The 26,618-nt window shown below is 37.7% G+C and overlaps 2 protein-coding genes, 1 long non-coding RNA gene and 1 other non-coding gene across 6 annotated transcripts; 1 reads left to right on the forward strand and 3 right to left on the reverse strand.

The window, feature by feature from the left end:
• The first annotated feature begins 7,112 nt into the window (after positions 1-7,112).
• Positions 7,113-10,301, forward strand: LOC112772759 (uncharacterized). 3 transcript variants are annotated; one of them, XR_011875829.1, is made up of 3 exons: positions 7,113-7,335; positions 8,712-8,956; positions 9,427-10,301. It is a non-coding gene; the product is annotated as an uncharacterized protein (transcript). The 3 variants fall into 3 exon arrangements; XR_011875828.1 differs by having other exon boundaries at positions 7,115-7,321; XR_011875830.1 differs by lacking the exon at positions 7,113-7,335 and adding an exon at positions 7,578-7,934.
• Positions 10,302-11,124: 823 nt separating this feature from the next.
• LOC112772328 (uncharacterized) lies at positions 11,125-12,396 on the reverse strand. The gene is made up of 4 exons (XR_011875831.1): positions 12,255-12,396; positions 11,702-11,798; positions 11,461-11,594; positions 11,125-11,349 (listed from the first exon to the last, which is right to left on the reverse strand). It is a non-coding gene; the product is annotated as an uncharacterized lncRNA (long non-coding RNA).
• Positions 12,397-18,940: 6,544 nt separating this feature from the next.
• Positions 18,941-21,406, reverse strand: LOC112770322 (uncharacterized). The gene is made up of 2 exons (XM_025814696.1): positions 20,393-21,406; positions 18,941-20,227 (listed from the first exon to the last, which is right to left on the reverse strand). Exons 1-2 carry the CDS (start codon positions 21,404-21,406, stop codon positions 18,941-18,943), a joined length of 2,301 nt encoding a protein of 766 aa, XP_025670481.1.
• Positions 21,407-21,789: 383 nt separating this feature from the next.
• Positions 21,790-22,329, reverse strand: LOC112770323 (uncharacterized). The gene has a single exon (XM_025814697.1). It carries the CDS (start codon positions 22,327-22,329, stop codon positions 21,790-21,792), a length of 540 nt encoding a protein of 179 aa, XP_025670482.1.
• Positions 22,330-26,618: the final 4,289 nt, after the last annotated feature.

The raw sequence follows: 26,618 nt of genomic DNA on the forward strand, positions 1-26,618 counted from the left end.
GAAACACCGTGCACCTTCTTTCTTCATAGGATGGGATGCAATACCCCTTCCTTTATTCTTATGAGCTTACTTTTTACCACCCTCATTTGTCACTAATAGTGCACTTTCACAAAGTTTCTGAATTAGCCTTTCTTCCTCTTGCACATACATCACCAGTAATTCGTTAATGGACCATTTTTTCTCATGTATGATATAGAAAATCTTAAATGGTCCGTATTGGGTAGGAAAATAATTCAGAATAAGATGCATCAGAAATGAGTCAGAAATCTCAACCTCTAAAGCTTTCAGTTGTGCTGCAATGTCTCTCAACCTCATGATATGTTCATGCATACCTCTTACACCGGTAAGTCTCATGGATGACAATTGTGCCATTAGGGTGCTTACAAGTGCCTTACTAGAAGACTCAAACTATTTATCAATAGCCTTCATGTAATCCTTGACATTCCCGTAATCAGGAATTGAACCTCGGATACTAGCTGAGATACGAGACTTAATGAACATCATACTTAAATGGTTGGATTTCTCGCACCGTTCATATAATGCTACCTCGGCTCAAGAACTAGCATCAGTAGGTGCCGGAGGCTCTTCCCTACGAAGAGTATAGTCAAAGTCTACACACCCTAAGTGAAAGAGAACCTTATCTTTCCATTCTTTATAGTTGTCACCACTTAACAAATGAACTTCAGATATAGTTTCAGATATCATTACTGCTGCAAATAATAAATCATGCTAACATTACTCAACTTTAAATAGGCATATTAAAATCCATAACATATGATAATACATGCCAATGCAAGTCATATCAAAATAAATATGAATCATAGTGTCATTAAAATCTACCCGTGGACAAAGATTTTAACACACATAATATTCACTATATTAACTAAAGTATTAAAACTAGAAAATAAAATACTACTTCTTAATGCCTGTAGGCTAATTCAGAAGTAAAAAATATTCTCTATTTTAATCTAATTATATGTGAATAACATAATAAATTTCTGTGGGTAAGTTCATTATATAATTCACAACAATTACAAATATATCATATTAATATTTATATGATTTTTTTAAATATAATTATTATCAAGAATGCTGTGGCTACTCCTTAATAAATTATATATTAATCACAATATGATATGCAACAGAAGAATTTATATTGCATGCAAATATAATCATCAAATAAATAAACTCAGTGACATGAATATTATCAAAGTGAAGATGATCTAATAGATAAATATGTTGGTAATATTTAGAAGATCTAAGTTCAAACCTCACTCCTAACAAATTTTGCAATTTTATAGCAATTCAAATGAACTCCAACGTAAAAATTAAAAGAAGTGGGCCAAGAAACTAACAAAACTATATGTAAACATAGTAGAAAAAAACCACTAAAACATAAAGTAACACACACTATATATACCAGTTCTTCTTCACTTTTTCGTTCTTGTTAAACAGCGTTTCCCATTTCATTTTTTTTAATTTAAAAATGAGAAAACCTATGGGAATCATGGAAATCATGCCATTATAAAGAACAACTACTACACAAATTTTGGAGAATTTCTTTTAGGAGTATGTTCTATTATTTCATCTTCTTATGGTGCGTCAATTTCAATTTCAATGATTTTTCTTACTTATTCCAAAATTCATACTATGCATTTTTTTTAAACAATTAATCAAAATAATACACAGTAATTAAATTTTGAAATGGCAAGGCAGAGATAATTTTACTCTAATACTACATGTTAGATATTTTATTTATAAAATTAATAATTTACGTACCTCCAGCATTGCTAATAAATTCTTTGATTTAATTTAGAACTTCCGATTCTTGAATCATGAAGTTACTCTTGAGCAATATGTTCTTAAACAACATTTTCATTATGAAGATTTTGATCTTCCACCATATGATTTACTTGAACATTATCTTTATGATGTTGAATATCAGTAATAGGTTGTTCTACATTAACCCTATTTGTATGGGTATTGAATTTGAACAATCACTCTTGTATATGAAGAGGTTTGATAACATTATCATTATATAGCTGCATGCACCGACTCTATATAACTAGGTCAATTCGTTGGTACAAGTTAGTGTCTTAGTGTCTAGTTTTTGTTTAATTTATTTTTTATAATAAATTTTAAATATTTAAAAGTGATTTATTTTTATATTTTTTAAATTAAATATTAATTTTTAATTTTTTTACAAGTTTAACTCCACTTTTTAAGCATTATGGTAATTATTGTATAATTAATATATCAATTCTATTAAGTAATCAACTAGGACCAACTAATAAAAAAAATCACAAAAAATTAAAAAATATCTAAAACGTAATAAAAAAATATTCAAAATATAACAAAAAGAAATATCTAAAATTATTGTAAAAAATTATTCAAACTTTTAAAATTACACTAAAGAAGAATGCATCACCTTCGAATACAGAAACATCTAAAACTTGACAAAAGAGAGCATCTAAAATTATTAAAAAAAATCTAAAATCAAAGTGAGACATCCAAAATTATTAGAAAAAGAACATCCAAAAATTAAAAAAAATATCTAAAATTATTAAAAAAATTTAAAATCTAAAACGAAAAAACATAAGAAAAAAAACCAAAAGAAAATAAATCCAAAATTATTGTAAAAAATTATCCAAAATTCTTTCAATTATAATAAAGAAGAACGCATCACTTTCGGATATAGAAACATCTAAAACCTAACAAAAAAGAGAGAAACCCAAAATTATTTTTAAAAAATTTAAAACTTAACAAAATAAGACATCCAAAATTAAGAAATATCTAAAACTTGTAACTAAAATCGTTCAAATTTAAGAAGAAGAATGAGAAGGTTCGGAGGGAAGGGTGCAGCGTCATGAAACGACAAGTTGCAGGGAAGGCACGCGCATTGTGGCGAGAGAAGGTGGGGGGAGCGAGCGGCGTCGCAGGACGAGGTGTTACATGGATAGGCGCGGTGTCGCAGTGATTAGGGTTGGAGAGGAAGGGATGCGGTGCCGTGGAGAAAAGAGCTGTGGGGGAGGACGTAACGGTACGCAAGGGGCAATAATGAACCTTGAGAGCGTTTGAGAGAAATCGCAGTCGTGGGAGAGAAGAATTGAAGAGAACGCGTTAGGGGTTAAGGTTTGATAGCGCGTATTTTTTTATTATAATATTAATTTTGAGAATTTTAAAATAAAATTATTCAAATGGATTACATATAGAAAGATTTGGATCTTCTAAATTTTGAATTTTATTTTAGAGGATAAAGTGTGATCTCTCACAATTTATTTATAGATAAGACTAAAAAAAATATAAAAAAAAATCATTCAAAAATAAAAAATTACATTTTTTTAAGTAAAAATTTAAAATTTAAAAAATCCAAATTTTATATGGGATGGTTTACATATATTTTTTCCTAACTCGTCTAACAATGCAACTTAAACACTGATTCCTAGTACACCTAACTTCAGGTGGCTACTGTCTACCTATTTTAATTCCTTACTCTCATTTAAAACTTCCTCTTTCATCATATTAAGAATATCATAGTTTGGCCCTCCTATGGTAATGCACATGCATGTTCAGTGATATACGGGCTATCCTTTATTAATGAGAAAAAAAAATTTATATGATGGTTGGAAAAAAAAAAATAGAATATGGTTGAAAGTAATTATTATTCCCGCATTTTAGGTGAGATTTGTTCATTGGAGCCTACAACATTTTACCCCAGGGATGCTAACCTGCTATGAATTGGGACAAGATATTTAATTTTGTCCTGAAATTATTTAACTTGTTTGAACAGTTAAAACTGAAAAGAATAAAGGATATATGAATAATTATTATATTTTTAATATGTACTATTGTACTAAGAGTTTTTTTTTTTGAATGTATAAATTAAACATTTGGGATCAAATCCTTCTAAAATGAAAAAATAAGAATATAATCACTCTTTTAATTAAAATAGAAAGAGTTATACACGATATGAAGTTATAAATTTAATAGTAATTAATCTTTTATTTTATTATTTTATCAATTTTTTTATTTTATAGTTTTTTTTCTTTCGCAAAGGTTTTTTCTTTTTGTTTTTGCTTTATGTTAAATTTTTTCTTTTGTGTAATAAAAGTCAAATTCTAAGTTTTTTTATATTATAAAAATTTTAATATTATATCATAAAATTACATATTTTAAAAATTAAAATTAATAAAAAATATATAAATAATTATATATTTAACAAATTTGATGACATTACTCAGATTCATCGATATAATGATGTCTACGACTAAGGATAACCCTTTTTTTGAATTTTTATAATTGAGGACTTAATTCAACTTAAAAAATTGTGAGCACCATGTTCAATCACTTAGCTTATTCATATCTTTCTTTCTTTCTTTTTTTTCCTTCCTTTTTAATAATCGGAAATGCTTGATTTTTTCTTTTAAAAATTAAAGAAGCTAGTCAGCTACAGAAAGAGGTCGTCTAATACAATCTGGACAACCAAAAAAATAAGAAAAAGTATAAGTAGACAATGAAAATATTAAATAATGTGAATAATAGATATATCGGATGTTCATTTTACTAGATGTACGAATGGTTATTCTAATATTAAAATTTAAGTGGGTAATTTAGAAGTATAATGTGTTTTTATTTGATTGGTGGTTGTTCATGTTATTCAAAAAAATCATTGATTACCTAGCATAACCCAAAAAATAATCTAAAAAACAAGCTTATTAACTACCATAACTCAAAAACAAAGAATTTAAACAACAAATAACAAGCAAACCCAATTATTTAGTAGATAATGTATGATTGTTTAGTGTGTGAAGTTTGCAATGCTCTGCAGTTTTGGATATGGTCCAATCCAGTAAGAATTTCAATATAGATTATATATCTCAAAATAATGTGAACCTCTTAAGAGGGGAAAAAAACCCTCTCAAACTTACATTTAGAGAAATTATATATTGACTAAATGTATGTTTAGCAGTATAGGACTCTTTTCCTTAATTATAACAAGTTTATAAAGGGTTAAAGATATATGAATAGTTTTGAATTTAATATATATCATACTATGAAGTATAGACATTTTATTGAGTTATTATGTTCGCATGTTAGACATATTTTGGATATAACACTCATTGACATTCGTCCGACACACGTGTGTATCTGCTATGTCCAACTATGTCTTAATAAAAGATAAAAAATTATTCTTCGGACACGTTTGTACACATTAAATATCATCATGTGTCAATGTATCCAACTTTATTCTTATTCTTAAAATAAATTTAGAAATAGTATATATTTTATTTGTTAAAATAAAAAATATTTTAAATACTTTATATAATTAAAATAAAACATTAAAAATAATTAAAAATTAATTTATGTTTTAATATCAATAAAATATCAAAATATCATTACGATTTATTTAAAGAATATTTTATATTTTAATATATATATATATATATATATATCATCGTGTCTTATAAAATTTTAAAATTTGTATATCATCATATTCCGTATTATATTGTATTCCATATCTATGTAAGTGTCTGTGCATCATAGATATCATATAAAGTTGGTAAGTAAAGCAAAACTTTATTATATGTATAAATCATGTGTGTATGCTGGGGATAATAAGTTAAAATTATTTATTTAATTCAATATTTATAATTATATATTATTATATTTAATATTATTTAATTATCCTAGTAGTAATTAAACTAATAAATATAAAATAAGATAAATAGTAATTAAAGAATATAAATAAAGTTATTTTAAATTATTTTAATCAGATTTTTCATTATCTCTTAGTGTAATATGTAAAACAAAACATTTAATTTGACTGATTTGGACCATAAATTTTTTTTACATTATTAATTAATATATTATTAAACTAATTAAATAATTTCTTTCAAAAAGTACAGGTATAAAAGTGACTATAAGCTAAGACAAATTAAATAACATTTAAATTTTAAGGACAAATAGAACGAAACTTTGAACATGCAGTCAGTGGTGACTGTCTTTAATTTCAATTGGCCTACAAATTAAATAGGCCGATATCAATTCAACATGATGGGGTCTTATCACCATAAATAGGCACGTTGAACACACCAATAATATGATAATAGCAATTACAAAAGCCTCAATTATCTTTCCTTATATAGGAAGTCCTTTTTTTTTTTTGGTTGAAAAAGAAGAAATTAAAAAACTCAACATAATTAAGTGGACTAACAATAGAACAAATAAAAAAAATATAAGAAAAAATATTAATCTCAAAATTATTTTTAATATTATCATCAATAATTAAAAAATTTATTATTATTATTATTATGTGCTTCTATTCAATTTTAAAAATATTTTTTATTGTGTCTGGAACATATCATAATCTGTCAAAGTCATAACTATGTACACTATACTTCCTAAGTAAAATTATATCTAAAAAATAAGTGGTGAATACTGAATATATTCAACTTCTTTCTTACACAATACACAAATCTTATTTTTATGGTTTACTATTTCTATTCTATTCAGTCTTTTTTTTGTATTCACTCTGTAAATTAAAATAAATCAAACAAAGTGAAACTAATTCTTTCTAAATAATTCTAATAAAACTATAATTTATTGCCTTTTTAAAAATTATTTTTGCCTATAACACCTACACAAATAAATTAAGGTGTTTGCTACGGTACGATCATAAATTCATACGTACCAATACGTTTAATATATGGACAAATAACAATAAGCAATGTGAAATTTATTTTCCACGTCGACATTTAATTTTTTTAAAAGAAAATATATATTATATCACTAATTTTACTAAAATATCCTTATAATTTAATAAAAATAAAAATAATATTTTTTATTTAATTTTTTAAAAGACTTAAATATCCTTTTTTAAATAATTATCTTTTTAAATTAATTAAATTAAATTAAATTGTTTAATTTTATAATTTTAAAATTTAAAAAACAAAAACAAAAACACATTTAATTATTTATCTATACTAAAAAAATTATTTCAATCTTATTAACAACTTTCATAAACTTTAATCATTCATTCATACCAAAAAAATAAATAAATTTAAAAAATACAAAAAAAATATCACTTTGTTCTTTCTTTTCCTGGGTTTCTCCCAGAACCTTCGTATCTCTTCTCTGTCTCCCTCTCTTCTCTTCGCACTCTCTCTTCTCTCCAGTAAAGAAGACGAAGAAGCTTCCTCCACGGCGCCCTGTCACCACAGCATTCGTTGCGCGCCTCATCCAGCTGAGGAGAACGTTGTCGTGTCAGAGGGCGTCGCCGTCTTCCTCGTTCATCATCACCGTCGTGAGCCTCTCCCTTCCGGTAACATCCTCTCTGTAAGAAAGACTTTGACTTCAGAATTTGTGGCATGCTTGTGTTGGCCCTCTTGTCTCTTTACAAATAATAGAATTTGTGGCATGCTTGTGTTGGCCCTCTTGTCTCTACAAATAATTTTGCATCGTTTGAGCTAAAAAAGACAAATACAATGCATAATATGAACTAAAGTGTGTGATTGCATTATTATTATTCTTGTTTCTGAACAATCTAATTGACAAGGATGTATTTGGATATAAAGGTTGAATCTTAAGACACTGATGCCTAATTGGTGGTTAAAAACATGGAAGATGTTTTGTTTATTCTTTAAATTTGTTAACATCAATCAATTTCAAATAATCAAATATTGTTGACGATTTTATGATGTATGTGTAACAAGTTTCAGGTTCTAGTTCATGTGATTTTCCATGTTTATATAGTCTTTTAAACACTTTAATTTCTCTCGTTGTTGGATTAAGCAGAAAAGAAAAGAAAAAGCATTCCCAAATTTGATGTGTTCTTGTTGCCTTTGAAGAAGGGGGTGGTGTAACTAGAAATTGAAACCATTACATTATGGATTTGGATACCTATAGACAAACTTCCTATGATGGTCTTGGCTTTGGTTAGATCTCTGATTCATTCTTTTTATTTATTGAGTGTGTAGAGGCTGAAAAAGGAAAAACTTTAAACCCTATCAATGCCAAACTTAACTACTCAAGGATGGCAGATAAGAAGAGCTCAGTTACTAGTTTTGACTTTCAATTATTATAGGCTGCAACAAACAGCTTTAGCAAAATTAAATGGCTTTGTTGTCTAAATCCAACACGAAGTTTAGGTCTTGTGAGGGATTGTACATAAGTTGTGGTGGGTTTGGTTATTTGGATAGTGGTTTTGCTACTTTCTGTATCTATAATCTAATATTACTGCAGCCATATGCAAGACTTGCTAGCTCACCTTTGCAATTGTGTATTCACAGAGCCTCTTAAGTCCTTCTAATAGATATTGATCAGCTGTTTGGAGAAGGTCTTGAGCTATATCTAGAGTGATTTCAGTCGATCGTGTATATAAATCTGGTCATCGATCAAATAAAAAGAATATTAGTTGCTCAAAAACTACTAGAAAGTTTATATAAAAGATATGGCTGCAGAATTTATTAGACCTCATCATCAGCTCAAAAATTTCCCATATAATATTTAGAATCTCAATATCCTTTGCATCCTTCTCCTGACATGAATAGAACATTTGTATATTAGTGCCAGAAATCTAATAATCTATCTCACTTACTGCTTGAAATTGCAATACAAGTTTTATCAATTATATAAATTCTAAAAAAACAAATATTGCAGTACAAGTTATTAGAAGGTTGAAAGAATATAACAGCCGATATTGGTGATTTTAGGAATATTATGGGGTGTGAGTGGTGCACTGGTGAAGGCTAAGTTCAAGAATGGTGGAAGTGGTGCCGAGTTATGGTTCGCTTGCATGGTTTGACCTGTAGGCATGTGGATTCGATGGTTCTTAGCTCGGCTCAACCGTCGTGGATTAGGAAGGGCAGGGTTGTTTAAATGGATGCCATTTGGAACTCTTATTGCCAATGTATCAGCTGCTTGTGTAATGGCTGCACTTTCCACCGTAAAGGAAGCAGTAAGTTTCTTTTGTGCTGCTCTGTCTCCCAGTACTCCAATATTTGCTGCATTTGCTAATCTCTAACCTAATAATAGTAATAGGATTGCAATTAAATTAGATACCATTGAGAAATTGTTACAATTGTGTCTAGATACATTAATTTATGAATGTACAAAAAAAGGTTAGTACAACCATCAAAAGTACTGTGTTAAACATACAAGAAATAGCAAATTAGAATCATTTGTACATCAATATATTCCTGATGTAAAGATTTTATTGTTACAAATCCAAATCTTCAACAACCTCTAAAGGTGGATTCATATGAGTCATTCACAAAAAAGTTGTAGTGTGATTGATGTGATATCTGATGGCTGGTACGAAGTCTATAAAGGGTTTGTGATATAAAGTTTAGCTTTAGATAAAGAGAAACCAATTTCACATTGCAAAAATAAAAGAAAAACTCATTTTTCTCATTACAAATTTTGTAGGTCAATACCAAAGATTGTGACACTATTGTAATCGGAACACAGTTAGGTCTCTTGGGGTGTTTGAGTACTGCCTCAACTTTTGCAGCTGAGTTCAATGCAATGAAAGAAAGCAATCATCCTTGGAGAGCCTATGTGTATGCCATTATCACAATGTGTGTCTCATTTGTCCTTGTAATCTTGATCTACTATGTACCTGTTTGGGCAACGGGATATGACACTAGCACATAACAATTGGGGCATAACAGAAGGCAATATCTACTTTTGACCTTTGGACAGTGTGTTTATTGGTGGAAAAGTCCAAGTTTGACCACAAGATCCTTCTTAATTTTAGAAGCAATGAAATTTTTCTACAAGGAAGGACTCGAGTATGGAGAAGTTGAGTGATGCACTTTACCACTTTTCTTTTAGGCTCAATAATTTCTATAGAACTGTATGCTGATAGGACTTTGATTAATGTTTGATCAGCTCTCAAATTTTTAATTAATTTAGATGAGCCATATCATAAGGAGAAAAAAGATGACAATGATACATATATCATTTCTGCAAAGGAAACTATGGTCTATGGCTAAATGAGTCTCCAAGGTCTAATACAGTTGCTGCCAGAGATGATAAGTTTATCATTAGAAAGAAAATATGCTATTAGAAAAGAGGAAAAGGGTGACAAGAAATTGAAGCATATATTGACAAACTTGCCAATTAGTGATGCTCTTAGAGCTAGATTTACAAAACCTTGGCCTTGCTTATTATCTTCATAAGTGTACTTCTAATTAAAGTAATAGACAGTGATAAAAGCAACAGTCCTTTTCTATCGTTGATTGCTTTCTAAATCAAATGTATGGATTTGTATATGAAGACTTCTTTTTGTTTTCTTTCAACTCTCTCTCTCCTCTCTTTTACAAAATTATCTCATCTCTAAATTTATTTTATTTAATTAGAAAAGGAAAAATAAATATTTAAAATTGATCGGGAGATAGGTGTATACTATACTTGAGCAGAGGGTCTTTGACATGTAAAGCTATCATTTGTATATTTTATTCACGACACCTAGAAGATATGAATTATTGAATGGTGATAAACGTTTATGAACAAATATTAAGATGTTAATATGAATGTATTTTACATAATTAATTAATTCAGATGAGAAAGCAATGATGAAAGCACACAGTCAATTATGTTAAAAAAATCACGGATAAATCAAATAAGAATTTTAAAATGTATCGATATCCTGATGTTTCAATGATTTTTAATCATTGATCTTAATTATAAAAAATATATATCATTATATAATTAAGATGCTGGCTTTTCATTGTATTTTCTCTGTTTTTCTTTATGCAGAGTGTAAAGTAAAAAAAGAACCTTGTTAATTATGTGGTTATAGTTCAATTCCTTTGTTATTTTATTAAATAGAAAAGAAAAATTTGTTCCTAGATCGCCCTTTTGAATTGGCTTCTTGCCAGCCCTCATCTGATGATGTCTCCTCCTGGTGAATAGATTCACTTGACACTGGTGGACTATACATAGGGACATTATTGCCATTTTCGTTCATAACTTCATAATCCACCATGCCAGATCTTTCTTTTGTTTTGTTTTCTGCCGTACCAGTAGCATATTCCAAGCCATTATAGACAACACCCACATTGCTTGGTGCATCTTCACGTTGAAGGTTTTGTTCACTTATTGGTAGAAGTATCTAAAAGATTAGAGATATAAACGACAACTTGCATAATGAGGCAATACAATAGAAAATTTTACAAAACAAAGGTAGCAGCAGTTTATAATAATAAAGCAATTAATGTCAAATATATAAGGTAACACCATGTAAAAATTTGGCAGAGAACCTTCCCACGCTGCTGTTTTCTCTGAGCTTGTTCATTTCCATTAGAATCAAGCTCGGGACTTATAAAATCCAGAAGATCTGACACACTGCATTAAAAGAGTCACAGTTTTTTGGTGCCCTGAATACAACAATCAACAGAAATTCTTCATGGCATAGGCATCTAAACCATTTTGAAGAGGAGAGTCATTGTAACCTACTTCAAAGCGAGCTCGTATTGTTGCATACGATAGTAAAAGACAGAAAGGTCCCCATAGCTTTTTATTGTGTCAGGATGATCAAGCCCAAGCTCCCTCTCATTTATATCGACCACCTTTTGCTGATATATTGTGGCCTAAATAAGCAAAACTCGAACAAGTTCATTGGCAACAATAATGATGGATAGACTCTACTTTCTACACTACATGAGAAGCAAATATAACAGAATCTTCACATGATTACCATAAGTTGCTTGGTAAAGAACCACATCTAAAAGATTATAGGCACTTGCAGTAATTCGATGATAGGTACATCAAACAGCCATCATCTTCACCAATGCCTGCAATTAAATAGACAAGTGTGTATAGAAAATAACAGATCATGCTTATGGCAGATAACAAACAAGATGATAATAGTCAAACCACAAGATGATAACCCAAAATAATGCTTTAAATTGCAAGTTCCAACATTAATTTGAGATGACCTAAAGCATAGCTGGTGCAAGAGAGGTAAATTTATTAAGCATAAGATGATGATAGTCAAACCACATTATTAGGTCATGATTAATAAAATTTATACAAGGCATAAATAGGTGGGAAGATAATTCATGGCAGCAACAATGCCAGGAATATTTTTCTGAACACAAATAAAAAAAAAAAGAAGCAAAAAACATATTTAGGAATGGCATTAAGCAAAAGAAGAACTCATTGCAAGATGGAGTGTTGGGAACAAACTGTGCCATTCCTCCAAACTCAAACTACACATACAAGTTTCAAACCAAGGATCAGATTGGCACCTTTTCCTACTTTCCATCAACTGCATTTCACAAAGCCGCTGGAGGATTTGGAGGACTCAATATCTATCACAGATCTGTCATCCCAATCCCTTATCCAAACCCTGCTGGTGATTTCACTTTGCTCATTGGTGATTGGTTCAAGACCAACCACAAGGTAATTAACCAACCAGGATTATTACATTTTGCTCCATTCTTGATGAATCATAAAGAAATTGAATGTTAGTCTTCTTGATTGCAGACATTAAGGCAGACTTTGGATTAAAGCAAGAATTGACAAAATTAACAACAACGAATATAAAATCACAGAAATTAAAGTAAATCCCATTAATTACAGAAATCACTACAGTGCTATAATAATTAAAAGAAATCACAGAGGGGGAGTTACCGAAAGGGAGAGGCTGATGACGGTGATGAAGAACGAGAAAGATGGCGATGCTCTCTGGAACGAGGAAGACGGCGACGCTCTCTGACGCGACGACGTTCTACTCGGCTGGGTGAGGCGCGCGACGAATACTGCGGTGACCTTGGCAGGGCGCCGTGGAGGAAAAGAAGGAAGAGGATGGAGAAGGGAGCTGTCGAAGAAAATCCGGAGCCGAGTGTAAAGGAGAAGAGACAAAGAAGAGACTATGGCAGTGAGTCTGAGATTTGAAGGTTGGGTGACCCAGGAACATTTTGATATTTTTTTAGTACGGTTTAAATTTGTTTTATTTTTTTTTTGTATGAATGATTAACTAGGGTTCATGGAAAATGTCAATAAAATTGAAATAATTTCTTTTAGTATAGATAAATAATTAAATGTGTTTTTGTTTTTGTTTTTTAAATTATTTAAATTTTGACACAGTAAAATTAAATCATTTGATTAATTTAAAAGTGTAATTTGTTGTCTAACATAAATAAAAGGGTATTTAAGTCTTTTAAAAAATTAAATAAAAAATATTTTTTTATTTTTATTAAATTATAAGGATATTTTAGTAAAATTAGTGATATAATATATATTTTCTTTTAAAAAAATTAAATGCCGACGTGGAAAATAAATTCCACATGGCTTATTGTTATTTGTCCATATATTAAACGTATCGGTACGTATGAATTTATGATCGTACCGTAGCAAACACCATAAATTAATACTAAAAATATTTTGTCTATCAAACTTTCACACAAAACACCTGCATAATTGGATTGATTGATCTCAGTTACTTAACACACTGATGCAAAGCTTTATATAGCTGCATGCACGATTCTATATAACTAGCATATCTAACAGTGCAACTTAAACACTGATTACTATTACACCTAACTTCAGGTGGCTACTGTCTGCCTATTTTAATTTTAATTCCTTACTCTCATTTTAAACTTCCTCTTTCGTCATATTAACATAGTATGGCCCTCCATTTTGGTAATGCACATGTTCAGTGATACATGGGTTATCCTTTATTAATGGAAAAAAAAAATAGAATATGGTTGAAAAAAAATAGAATATGGTTGGAAGTAATTATTATTCCCGCATTTAGGTGAGATTGTTCATTGGAGCCTACAACATTTAACCCGTGCTATGAAACCCTTCAGAATATCATAAATTGGGGCAGGATATTTAATTTTAAAATGAAATTACTTAGTTTGTTTGAAAAGTTAAAACTGATATAAAAAAAAATGGAAAGGTATACGAATAATTATATCTTTAATATATACTATTATACTAAGTTTTTTTTTTCGTGTTTGTATGAATTAAACATGTGAGCTCTTTTAAAATAGAAAGTTGGTAAAATAAGAATATAATTACTTTTTTAATTAAAATAATAGAATTTATATATAATATAAAATTATAAATTTAATAGTGACTAATCTTTATTTTATTATAGTTCGGTAGCTCGTGTATCGGACGGGTCGGAATGATGCTTCAGTTGGTGAAATGAGGTGTCGTCTGGCTCCGAGTTACTGGGTTGGAGGTGGAGTAGCCGACGTTCCGAGATCTTTGTGTAGAAAAGGGGGGTGTCACCTGCAAAGACACTCCGACGCTCTAGTCAGTCAGGTGTGCAGGCGAAAAAGGCATAAAGTGATGTGTGTCGTACCTCGGGGGAGGGGTAGGACCCTCCCCATATATACCGTGTCAGAAGTGGGTCCCACAAGGGCAGACCCACCTTCCTCGAAGCTTCCCCCTACAGCTGTAGCAGAGCTGTCAATGACGCGTGTCCGGGCCGGCGGTTGGGCGCCTCGCACCCGACCGTTCGGGTCGGATGGGCTACGGGTCGGGTCGGCCCGAGTGATGTTGGGCCAGGCCGTAACAGTGCCCCCAACGCGTTAGCAATGGTCGTGAGCATCGTTGGTGGTGCGTTATGTCTTCTTTCGTGTGTTGTTGCTAGGTCGGCCGCTCGTGGAGTGAACGTGTCTCTTGTGCGCGTATCCGTTCGTTGCGGGGGATAGCCGTTCGTCGCCTCGTTCTTCGCGTTGGGCATTTAATGCTCATAATAGGTTATTTCAAACCCTGTGAGTAAAGACTCTTTTACCCTTACCTTTTGCTCTTCAAGTCAGTTTCTTAACTCCCCTTCCCTCTCAGTTCTGCACTTTATTTTCTCCTCAGTGCCTAACCTCTCTCCACTTATCTTCTTCCCTCTCAAATTTCCTATCACGATTCTTGCATCCTTGGCGCCTTCACTCCTTCTTACTTCCTTTCAAGTTATTGCAATAAAATCAATTCTGGTAAGCGTTCGCCCTTCGCTTTCTGTTTCATGTTCGTTTTATTTTCATTGCCCATGTTCCTGTGTGCATGCTGCTCTTCTGGCTGAATTTGTGTGTTGAATGATATAATGTTAAATAGGTGTGTTAGGGGGTTACCATTCTAGGGCGTTAGTTTTAGGCTTTACTGAGGATTTGTTTCAGCTATGCTTGATTTCAGTTACTGAATAGGCTAAACGTAGTTTCTGGACTTTTCCCGAGCTCCCGACCTCGTAGACTAACCGAGTGGTGCCCCACTGTAGGTATGCCTCGTATCGTCTCACGAGCTTCCAACTCAGGCGCGGGTTACGACTGGTATGCTTGGGAGACCTCGGACGTGAAGGACTCCCCGAACCAGATGGGTGAGGAGGAGCTTACGGAGTTCCGTAAAGCCGAGTACTTATGCGGCGGAACCGACGAGGAGGCCAACTACGACGTTTTCTTTTCCGCTCCCAACGAGCAGTTGTACGAGATCAACCTTCACTCCCCCCAAATTGCCGACTGGATATGGTTCTATAAGGCAATGTTTACCCAACTAGGGGGTCCTTTTTCTTCTTTTCAAATGGCGCTCCTAAACTGGATCTCCGTGGCGCCGTCACAGTTGCATCCAAACAGTTGGGCTTCCATTCGCTGTTTCGAGATGGTGTGTGACTACTTGGAGCTGCCGGTGTCTGTTGATGTTTTTCTTTATCTATTCAACCTCACGAATCCTTTTAAAGAAGGGAAAGTGAGGAAGGGGTTCATGTCCTTCCGATCTTCCTAGGGTCGTAGGATTTTTGGTTTGTTCGAGGACTCTTACTATGGGTTCAAGGACAAGTACTTTAAAGTTCACCCAGTCAAGGGTCGCCACCCCTTCTGGTTGTCGTTAGAAGGGCAGCGCCTCATCCCGACGTATTGGAGTTTCGGGGCGGGGTCCAATACCATTATCAAGGTGACCTACAAAGGGATGTCTCCTGTGGACAAAAAGATTGCCGACGTGTTGTTGGCTGTCTTTGGGAGAAACCATGTGAACCTCCATCTCCTTATGGGCGACCGGGAGGTCGCTAGAAATTATGTTTGTGAGTAGCTTTAACTTTGTATTTCTCACATTATTGTTTCCTTGATTTGTTACGCCGACTTCACGACTAACCTATTTATTTATTTGCTGCAGTAGGAATGTCTGCCGAGGTGACAGGCCTTGAGAGTTTGTACAAGATCTTTTTGGAGGAAAGCGATGAAGAGAAGGCTGACGGGAAGTCGGAGACCCCTCCTGAGAATAAGGAGGATCCGGCGGTGCCTTCACCCCGTGACACCGAGATGTCGGACAAAAATTCTGATGGGGCGCGCGTCTCTCCTATTCATGAGGAGGCGGCCGGTACTGGGGATTCGACCTCCGCCCAACAAGTCGAGGAGGATGACTTGAAGGTTATCCTCAATCCCAAGAGGCAGAAGCCATCCTCCAGCACTGAAGGAGTCCTCACCGTGATGGAGAGGAACTTCGACGCCGGGACCTTCATAGACTCCCAGCTGCTTTCCGGCACGGAGGAACACTTCCATGGTTCCGACCTTGCGAGACAGGCGAGGTGGATGTACCGTACCCTCCTCCGCGGCTGCCATAGCTCGGAAGGCCGAGTTTAAGCTGTCGGGGATGCAGTCACTGCATAGGAAGCTCGAGTCTGCTGCTAAGGCCAATAATCAATTCAAGACTCAAGTTGAAACACTTCGTGAGTAGCTGTCCAAGGCGGAGGAAAAGCTTAAAGCTGCCGAGGAGAAGGCCGCGTCTGTCGAGGAAAAATTGAAGACCTCTGATGCTACCGTCTCCCGTCTAACTGAGCGGGAGATGACTTTGGAGAGCCAGCTCAATGCCGCGCAAGGTCGGGTGGTCGCTTTGGAGAAGGAACGTGATGTGGCCGTCTCGTCGGCTAAGACCGCTCAAGCTGAAGCTGAAGAGTTTAAGAAGAAGCATAAAGAGACCGTGAAGCAGGAAAAGAGCGCAACCCTGATGACTGAAGAGGCCCTTAAGGCTCAAGTGAAAATTGTGGCTCCTGACTTCGACATGTCGGCAATCGGGGTTTTCAAAACAATCAAAGATGGCAAGATTGTTGATATGCCGAAGAAATAATGAACTTTGTAGATTTGTTGTAGTTTTGTTGTAGAACTTGTCGCGCAGTTTGATGAACTTTGTAGGACTTATATCTAAACTACTTTGATAGCCGCCAGGTCGGCTTATAATTACCGTCCTTTTCTCGCTTACTCAGCAGCACGTTCTCGTTTTATTTTGTTACCGTTTTGTTGGTGTTGGCTTGTCGCTTGCGTTTGCTTACCGTTGTGTTGGTAATTTAACGAAGCCAAGTCGTGGCTTTACTATTGCTATAGCCATTTGTTATCGTGTTGGTTTTGTTGGTTCCCGGGGTGATCAGTCCCGGGATACCGTGTCATCATGAAAATTTCGTTGTCGCGGGACGTATAAGAGGGGAAAAGTAAACTTAACAAGTGAACATTAATCGACAGTTGAACAAGTCTATTGCAATGATAAGTTCTTAACAAAATTAAATCGTTTGATGGTAAATTATTTGAGCTCGTCAAATCGCCTACTCGGCATGTTTAAACTAAGAGTAAAATCTTCTTAAGTTACCTGTGTTCCAGGTTCTCGGGACTTCCTTGCCATCGAGCCTTTCCAATTTGTAGGCACCCTTGCCGATCACTTCTTTAACCCTGTAGGGGCCTTCCCAGTTTGCCGCTAGCTTGCCTTCCCCTTGAGTCGGCAGCCCAATGTCGTTGCGCCGCAGGACGAGGTCATTTTGTTCAAATTCTCCCCTGCGTACTTTGGCGTTGTAGCGCAGGGCCATTCTTTGCTTTAGCGCCACCGCTGACAAATGGGCCATCTCCCTAGCCTCATCTACTAAGTCCTTCTCTACAGCTTCCTCCACTCCCTGCAGAAGTAATCTTGGGCTCGGCTCGCCGACCTCCACGGTTATCATGGCATCCACCCTGTATGTCAGGCGGAAAGGGGTTTTTCCTATGGACGATTGCTCGGTCGTTCGGTAAGACCAGAGAACTGAGGCGAGTTCGTTAGCCCATACGCCCTTTTTCTTATCAAGCCGCTTCTTGAGGCCTAGCAAGATGACCTTGTTCGCAGCCTCAACTTAGCCATTCGTCTGGGGATGCTCTACAGACGAGAACTTTTGCTTTATGCCCAAACCGGCGAGGAACTCCACGAACTTCTTGTCGGTGAACTACGTCCCGTTATCAGAGATAACGACTTCTGGGATGCCGAATCGGGTTATCACCTGTCTCCACATAAACTTTTGACAATTGGATGATGATATACTGGCCAGTGGCTCGGCCTCTATCCACTTGGTGTAGTAGTCGATAGCAACAACGAGATACTTGACTTGGCCTGGACCGATCGGGAAAGGCCCCAAGAGGTCGACTCTCCACTGTGAGAAAGGTCGGGAGGACGTCAACAGGCTCAGCTCGGAAGCCGGTGCCTTATGAAAGCTGGCGTTTTTATGGCACTTGACGCATTTTCTTACGAATTCTTTGGAATCCTTCATCATTGATGGCCAGTAATAACCAGCTCTGATGAGCTTTCTTGCTAGGGCTTTTCCCCCGATGTGATGACCACAGCACCCCTCATGGACCTCTCTAAGCACATAGTCCGTTTGGTCAGGGAGTAAACACTTCAACAAAGGTTGACTCAGTCCCTTTTTAAACAACTGTCCTTGTATGGTCGAGTATTTGGCCGCCTCCCTTCTCAACGCTTTGGCCGCCTTTTCGTCGTCAGGGAGCTTGCCACTTTCTAGAAAGTCAGTTATCGGGTCCATCCAGGAGGGATTTATCTTTGTCAAGTGGAGGGTGACTGCTGGTTCCTTTACCAAACTCTGAATAAGAGACCGGTTGTCAGCCCCTGGTTTTGTGCTCGCTAGCTTGGACAGGAGGTCCGCCCATGTGTTCCTTTCTCTCGAAACGTGTTGGATCGTGACCTCCTCGAATTATTTGCTCAACTCTTTGACATTCTCTAGATACTTCTGTAACAAGGAGTCTCTAGCCTGGTAGGTCCCGTTGACTTGAGAAGTGACGACCTGCGAGTCGCTGCATACCTCTAGCCTGCTAGCGCCGACTTCCCGTGCTAAGATTAAGCCGCCCAGAAGGGCCTCGTACTCCGCTTGATTGTTTGATACCGAGAACTCGAACTTGATCGACTGTTCATATATGACTCCAGCGGGACTCTCCAGGATGATCCTGGCACCACCGAATGTCTGCTTGGAGGCCCTGTCTACGTGGAGCCTCCACCGTATGTCCGTTGCCTCGGCTGGGTCCCCTGTTACTTCCACCAAGAAATCGGCCATGGCATGCGCCTTAATCGCATTCCTGGGCTCATATTGCAAGTCGTATTGGGACAACTCGATGGCCCAAGTCATCATTCTTCCTGCCAGGTCGGGTTTCTGGAGTATCTGGCGGATTCCCTGATCCGTCCTCACGACTACTTGATGACCTTGGAAGTACTGTCGTAATCTACGGGAAGAGGTTAGGAGTGCAAGTGCCAACTTCTCTAATTTGCTATATCTCAACTCTGCTCCTTGCAGTACTTTACTCACGAAGTAGATTGGTTTTTGAACCTTCCCTTCTTCCCGCACCAAAACCACTGCCATCGCTTCATCCGTTATGGCTAGATACAGGTAGAGTGGCTCTCCGACCTTGGGTTTCCCGAGAACGGGTGGTGTTGCGAGGATCTCTTTGAAATGCTTGAATGCTTCCTCACACGTCGGGGTCCATTCAAACGCTATCCCCTTTTTCATAAGGTTGAAAAAGGGTAGCACCCTTGCAGCCGACACTCCGAGGAACCGCGAAAGCGCTGTGAGCCTCCCAGTCAGCCTTTGGACGTCTTTAATGCATCCCGGGCTCTTCATCTGGAGTATCGCTTCACATTTTGCTGGATTGGCCTCTACCCCTCTTTGGGTTATCATGAACCCCAAGAACTTTTCTGCTTCCATAGCGAAGGCACATTTAAGTGGGTTGAGCCTCATGTCGTGTTGTCGGAGGGAGGCGAATATGTTTTCCAGATCTCCTACGAGGTTGTTAGGTCGGGTGGTTTTTACTAAGATGTCATCAACGTATACTTCCACCATTTTTCCTATGAGGTCGCTGAATATCTTATTCATCAACCTTTGGTAGGTGGCCCCTGCATTCTTCAGTCCGAATGGCATTACCCTGTAGCAGTAGGTTCTCCCGGGCGTTATGAACGCTGTCTTCTCCTCGTCTGACCAGTGCATCAGTATCTGATTGTAGCCAGAATAAGCATCCATAAAGCTCAGATACCGATATCCCGCCCCCGCGTCGACGAGCGCATCAATGTTGGGTAGGGGGTAGCAGTCCTTGGGGCATGCTTTGTTGAGATCGGAGTAATCTACACACATCCTCCATTTTCTATTGTGCTTTCTCACTGGAACTAGATTCGACAGCCAGGTCGAGTAGTTGAGCTCCCGTATAAATACTGCTTCGAGGAGGCTAGCTGTCTGCCTGGCCACCTCCTCTGCTCTTTCTTGTGACATCTTCCTTCTCCTCTGAGCCACCGGTTTGGCCTTCGCCTTGACGGCCAAGTGGTGTGACATGAGTTGGGGGTCTATCCCCAGCATGTCGGCTGGCGTCCAATCAAACAGGTCGCTGTTAGCCCTGATCATTTTCATTAGAGGTTCCTTCAGGTCATATGGGAGGTTTTTGTTCACAAAGGTGAATTTCTCCTCCGTGTTACCGACTCTGAACCTCTCCAAGTTCCCTTCCGGTTCGGGTCTCGGCTTGTCACTGACTCTAGTGTCCAAGTCGGTGAGGAACACTCCCGATACCTCTTTAGATTTCTTCCTTAAGGAGAAGCTGGCATTGTCGCAAGCGACTGCCATTTCCAAGTCTCCTTTTATGGATCCCACGGATCCATTATCAGCGATGAACTTCATTACCAATATCTTTGTGCTGATCACTGCCCCGAGGTCGTTGATAGTCTTCATCTCTAGGATGACGTTGTAGGCCGTGGAGTCTCGTAGAACCACGAACTCAGCCATTACTGATCTTCGCCCATGTCCTGATCCTACAGATATTGGTAGGGAGATTATCCCGTCTGGCTTGATGAAGTGGTTGCCCAAGCCTACGACATCGTGCTGGTGAGTCTTTAAATCGGCATCCCGTAGGCCCAAGGCATCGAACACTTTGCGAAACATGATATTCGAGTCAGTCCCGGTGTCCACAAGGATCCGTTTGATGAGGCCGGTTTCCACTCTGGCCGTGATGACCATGGGAGGATTTTTCGCGTCCTCATCGAACCATTGGTCCTCTGGACCGAATGAGATAGGTGGGACTCTCTTGGAGCTTCTCACAGAAGATGAAGAAACTGCCAGGACTTTGGCGTCTTTCTTGTGTGCCGACCTCGACCTTGGAGGTGCGTCTCTTGCTGTTACCACGTTCATTATGGTAAGGCCGTGCTCGTTGTCCTCTGGCTCGTGACGTCGCTTCACCGTGCAGTCTTGTCCTCTCCCTCGCGGTCACGATCTCGCCTCCTTGGCTCCCTGATGAGATGGGAGAATTCGGCCAGTTTTCCGTCCCGGATCGCTTGTTCTAGCGCGTCCTTCAGGTCGAAGCAATCCTGTGTCTTGTGTCCATAGCCCTTGTGATAATCACAATAGAGGCTATTGTTCCTCCCAGTTCGGTCCTTCGACAAAATTTCCTTTTCGGCTATCTGCTGATAAACTTCTATGATGGGGACGGTGAGGGGGGTGTAATTGGTGAACTTCCCGAATTGAGGGAACGACCTGGGCGTCTTGCCCGGACCACCGTCTTTGGTGTGCTCCTTCTACCTTTCTCCACCACCGTGTTGCCGAGGTTGGTTATAGGAGGGCTGCCGCTTGTTGGCAGTCACGACTTGACTGACTTCTTCATCATTGATATATTCCCTGGCTACGCTTTGGATCTCCTGCATCGTCCACACCGGCTTCGTGGTAAGATGCTTCCTGAAGTCCTTGTTCAGGAGCCCATTCGTCAAACACAGACTGACTATCGAGTCAGTTAGCCCGTCGATCTCCAAACATTCGTCGTTGAACCGGTCTAGATATTTTCTGGTCGGCTCGCCGGACCTCTGAGTCACTCCGAGTAAATTGATCGGGTGTTTTGCCTTTGCGATTCTGGTAGTAAATTGGGCTAGGAAAGCGCGGCTAATGTCCAAAAACCTGGCCATCGAGCCCTGCGGGAGGCTATTAAACCACCGTATTGCAGGTCCCGCCATAATGACCGGTAAAGCGCGGCACCTTACCTCGTCTCCCACTCCCTCCAGGTTCATCCTGGCCTCGAAGGCTATAAGGTGCTCCTGCGGGTCTTGGGTTCCATCGTACCTCATGTCCATCAGCTTGTCAAAGTGCTTCGGCAGTCGGACCTCGAGGATGGAACGATGAAACGGGGTTGCGCCCAGTATCACTGGTCTCCGTGTTCTCCTTGGTCTTCCCTCGCCGTCTTCTAGTCGGCCGTCTTTCCGGTCTCGCTCTGTGGCGTGTCTCCTTTCCTGCCTGGTGTAAATGATGGGGTCGCGGCGTCTTCTTGGGTGTCCTTCCTCCCAGACGCTCTCGGGCTCAGATCTTGGGCTAGGCGTTCACCGGGAGTGAGGAGAACGGGAGTAGCTTGATTTGGGAGTTTGTTGACGATGTTCCTGATCTACCAGCTGGCGCTCCAGGTTCTGCATCCTGTGACACAGTTCCTGCATTATTCTGGCGTTGTTGTTATCTGTTCCCCCAAAGGGGCGTTGGTACACAAAATTGTGATTACACTTTTCACAACTCCGTACAACTAACCAGTAAGTGCACTGGGTCGTCTAAGTAATACCTTACGTGAGTAAGGGTCGATCCCACGGAGATTGTCGGCTTGAAGCAAGCTAAGGTCATCCTTGTAAATCTCAGTTAGGCGAATTAAAATGGTTTTGAGGTATTGATAATTAAAATATAATTAAAACAGAAAATAAGATAGAAATACTTATGTAATTCATTGGTGGGAATTTCAGATAAGCATATGGAGATACTTTGTTGCTTCTGAACCTCTGCTTTCCTATTGCCTTCTTCCAACCATGTGTTACCTCCTTCCATGGCAAGCTGTATGATCCTCTCGGATGAAAACAATTCCAGATGCGCTGTCACCGCACGGCTAATCATCTGTCAGTTCCCGCTAGCGTCGGAATAAGACCATTGTCCTTTTGCGCACTGTCACTTGCGCCCCACATTCGCAGGTTTGAAGCTTGTCACAGTCATCCCTTTCCAGATCCTACTTGGGGTACCACAGACAAGGTTTAGACTTTCCGAATCTCAAGAATGGCTGCCAATAATTCTAGCCTATACCACGAAGGTTCTAATCTTAGATTAGTAATCCAAGAGATACGCACTCAAGCTATTGCAGATAGAATGGACGTGGTTGTCAGGCACACGCTCATAGGTGAGAATGATGATGAGTGTCACAAATCATCACATTCATGAGGTTGAAGTGCGAGTGGATATCTTAGAGAAGAAGTAGGCGTGAATTGAAGAGAAAAACAATAGTACTTGTATTAATTCATGAAGAACAGCAGAGCTCCACACCTTAATCTATGGGGTGTAGAAACTCCACTGTAGAAAATACATAAGTCAAAAAGGTCTAGGCATGACCGAATGGCTAGCCTCTCAAAGAGGGTTCAATCATCAAAACATGATCAAAAGATAGATAGATCCAAGATGAAAATACAATAGTAAAAGGTCCTATTTATAATGAACTAATGGCCTAGGGTTTACAGAAATAAGTAAATGATGCAGAAATCTACTTTCGGGGCCCGCTTGGTGTGTGCTTGGGCTGAGCATTGAAGCTTTCATGTGCATAGGCTATTTTTGGAGTTAAACGCCAGCTTTGGTGCCAGTTTGGGCGTTTAACTCCAATTCTGGTGCCAGTTTGGGCGTTTTACGCCAGAATTCTTTGGGCTGACTTTGAACGTCAGTTTGGGCCATCAAATCTCAAGAAAAGTATGAACTATTATACATTGCTGAAATCCCAGAATGTCTACTTTCCAACGCAATTGAGAGCGCACCAATTGGGCTTCTGTAGCTCCAGAAAATCCACTTCGAGTGCAGGGAGGTCAGAATCCAACAGCATCTGCAGTCCTTTTTCAGCCTCTGAATCAGATTTTTGCTCAGGTCCCTCAATTTTAGCCAGAAAATATCTGAAATCACAGAAAAACACACAAACTCATAGTAAAGTCCAAAAATGTGATTTTTATTTAAAAACTAATAATAATATAATAAAAACTAACTAAATCATACTAAAAACTACTTAAAAACAATGCTAAAAAGCGTATAAATTATCCGCTCATCACAACACCAAACTTAAATTGTTGCTTGTCCCCAAGCAACTAAAAACAAAATAGGATAAAAAGAAGAGAATATACAATAAATTTTGAAAACATCTATGAAGATCAGTCTTAATTAGATGAGCAGGGCTATTAGCTTTTTGCTTCTGAACAGTTTTGGCATCTAACTTTATCCTTTGAAGTTCAGAATGATTGGCATCTATAGGAACTCAGAGTTCAGATAGTGTTATTGATTCTCCTAGTTCAGTATGTTGATTCTTGAACACAGTTACTTTATAAGTCTTGGTCGTGACCCTAAGCATTTTGTTTTTCAGTATTACCACCAGATACATAAATGCCACAGACACATAATTGGGTGAACCTTTTCAGATTGTGACTCAGCTTTGCTAGAGTCCCCAATTAGAGGTGTCTAGAGCTCTTAACCACACTCTTTTTGCTTTGGACCACGACTTTAACCGCTCAGTCTCAAGCTTTTCACTTGACACCTTCACGCCACAAGCACATTGTTAGGGACAGCTTGGCTTAGCCGCTTAGGCCATGATTTTATTCCTTTAGGCCCTCCTATCCATTAATGCTCAAAGCCTTGGATCCTTTTTACCCTTGCCTTTTGGTTTAAAGGGCTATTGGCTTTTTCTGCTTGCTTTTTCTTTTTCTTTTCTTTTTATTATTATTTTTTCTGCAAGCTTTTCTATTCACTACTTTTTCTTGCTTCAAGAATCAATTTTATGATTTTTTAGATTATCAATAACATTTCTCCTTTTTCACCATTCTTTTAAGAGCCAACAATTTTAACATTCATAGACAACAAATTCAAAAATATGCACTGTTCAAGCATTATTCAGAAAAACAAAAAGTATTGCCACCACATCAAAATAATTAAACTATTTTAAAATTCAAAATTCATGTACTTCTTTTTCTTTTTTAGAAAAAATTTTCATTTAAGAAATGTGATGGATTCATAGGACATTCATAGCTTTAAGGCATAGACACTAGATACTAATGATCATGTAATAAAGACAAAAACATAGATAGAACATAAAGCATAGGAAACGAAAAACAGAAAATAAAAAACAAGGAAATTAAAGAACGGGTCCACCTTAGAGATGTCGGCTTGTTCTTCCTCTTGAAGATCCAATGGAACACTTGAGCTCTTCTCTGTCTCTTCCTTGCCTTTGTTGCTCTTCTCTCATGGCTATTTGATCCGCTCTAATTTCATGGAGAATAATGGAGTGCTCTTGGTGCTCCATTTTTAGTTGCTCCATATTGGAACTCAAATCTCCTAAGGAGGTGTTGATTTGCTCCCAATAGTTGTGTGGAGGAAAATGCATCCCTTGAGGCATCTCAGGGATTTCTTGATGAGGGACTTCCTCATGTTCTTGTTGAGGTCCATAAGTGGGCTCTCTCATTTGCTCCATCCTCTTTTTAGTGATGGACTTGTCCTCTTCAATGAGGATGTCTTCTTCTATGACAACTCCAGCTAAATTGCATAGGTGACAGATGAGATGAGGGAAGGCTAACCTTGCCAAAGTGGAGGTTTTGTCAGCTACTTTGTAGAGTTCTAGGGATATGATGTCATGAACTTCTACTTCCTCTCCAATCATGATGCTATGGATCATGATAGCCCGGTCTATTGTAACTTCAGACTGGTTGCTAGTAGGAATGATAGAGCGTTGGATGAACTCCAACCATCCCCTAGCCACAGGTTTGAGGTCAAGCCTTCTTAATTGAACCGGCTTGCCTTTGGAATCTCTTTTCCACTGAGCTCCTTCCACACATATGTCCATGAGGGCTTGATCCAACCTTTGATCAAAGTTGACCCTTCTAGTATAGGGGCATGCATCTCCTTGCATCATTGGCAAGTTGAATGCCAACCTTACAATTTTTGGACTGAAATCTAAGTATTTTTCCCGAACCATTGTAAGCCAATTCTTTGGGTTCGGGTTCACACTTTGATCATGGTTTTTGGTGACCCATGCATTAGCATAGAACTCTTGAACCATTAAGATTCTGACTTGTTGAATGGGGTTGGTGAGAACTTTCCAACCTCTTTTTCGAATCTCATGTCGGATCTCTGGATACTCATTCCTTTTGAGCATGAAAGGGACCTCAAGGATCACCTTCTTCTTGGCCACAACTTCATAGAAGTGGTCTTGATGGACCTTTGAGATGAATCTCTCCATCTCCCATGACTTGGAGGTGGAAGCTTTTGCCTTCCCTTTCCTCTTTCTAGAGGTTTCTCCGGCCTTAGGTGCCATAAATGGTTATGGAAAAACAAAAAGCAATGCTTTTACCACACCAACCTTAGAAGG

The sequence above is a fragment of the Arachis hypogaea genome, chromosome 18 (assembly GCF_003086295.3).
Source record: "Arachis hypogaea cultivar Tifrunner chromosome 18, arahy.Tifrunner.gnm2.J5K5, whole genome shotgun sequence".
Classification (NCBI taxonomy): Eukaryota; Viridiplantae; Streptophyta; class Magnoliopsida; order Fabales; family Fabaceae; genus Arachis; species Arachis hypogaea.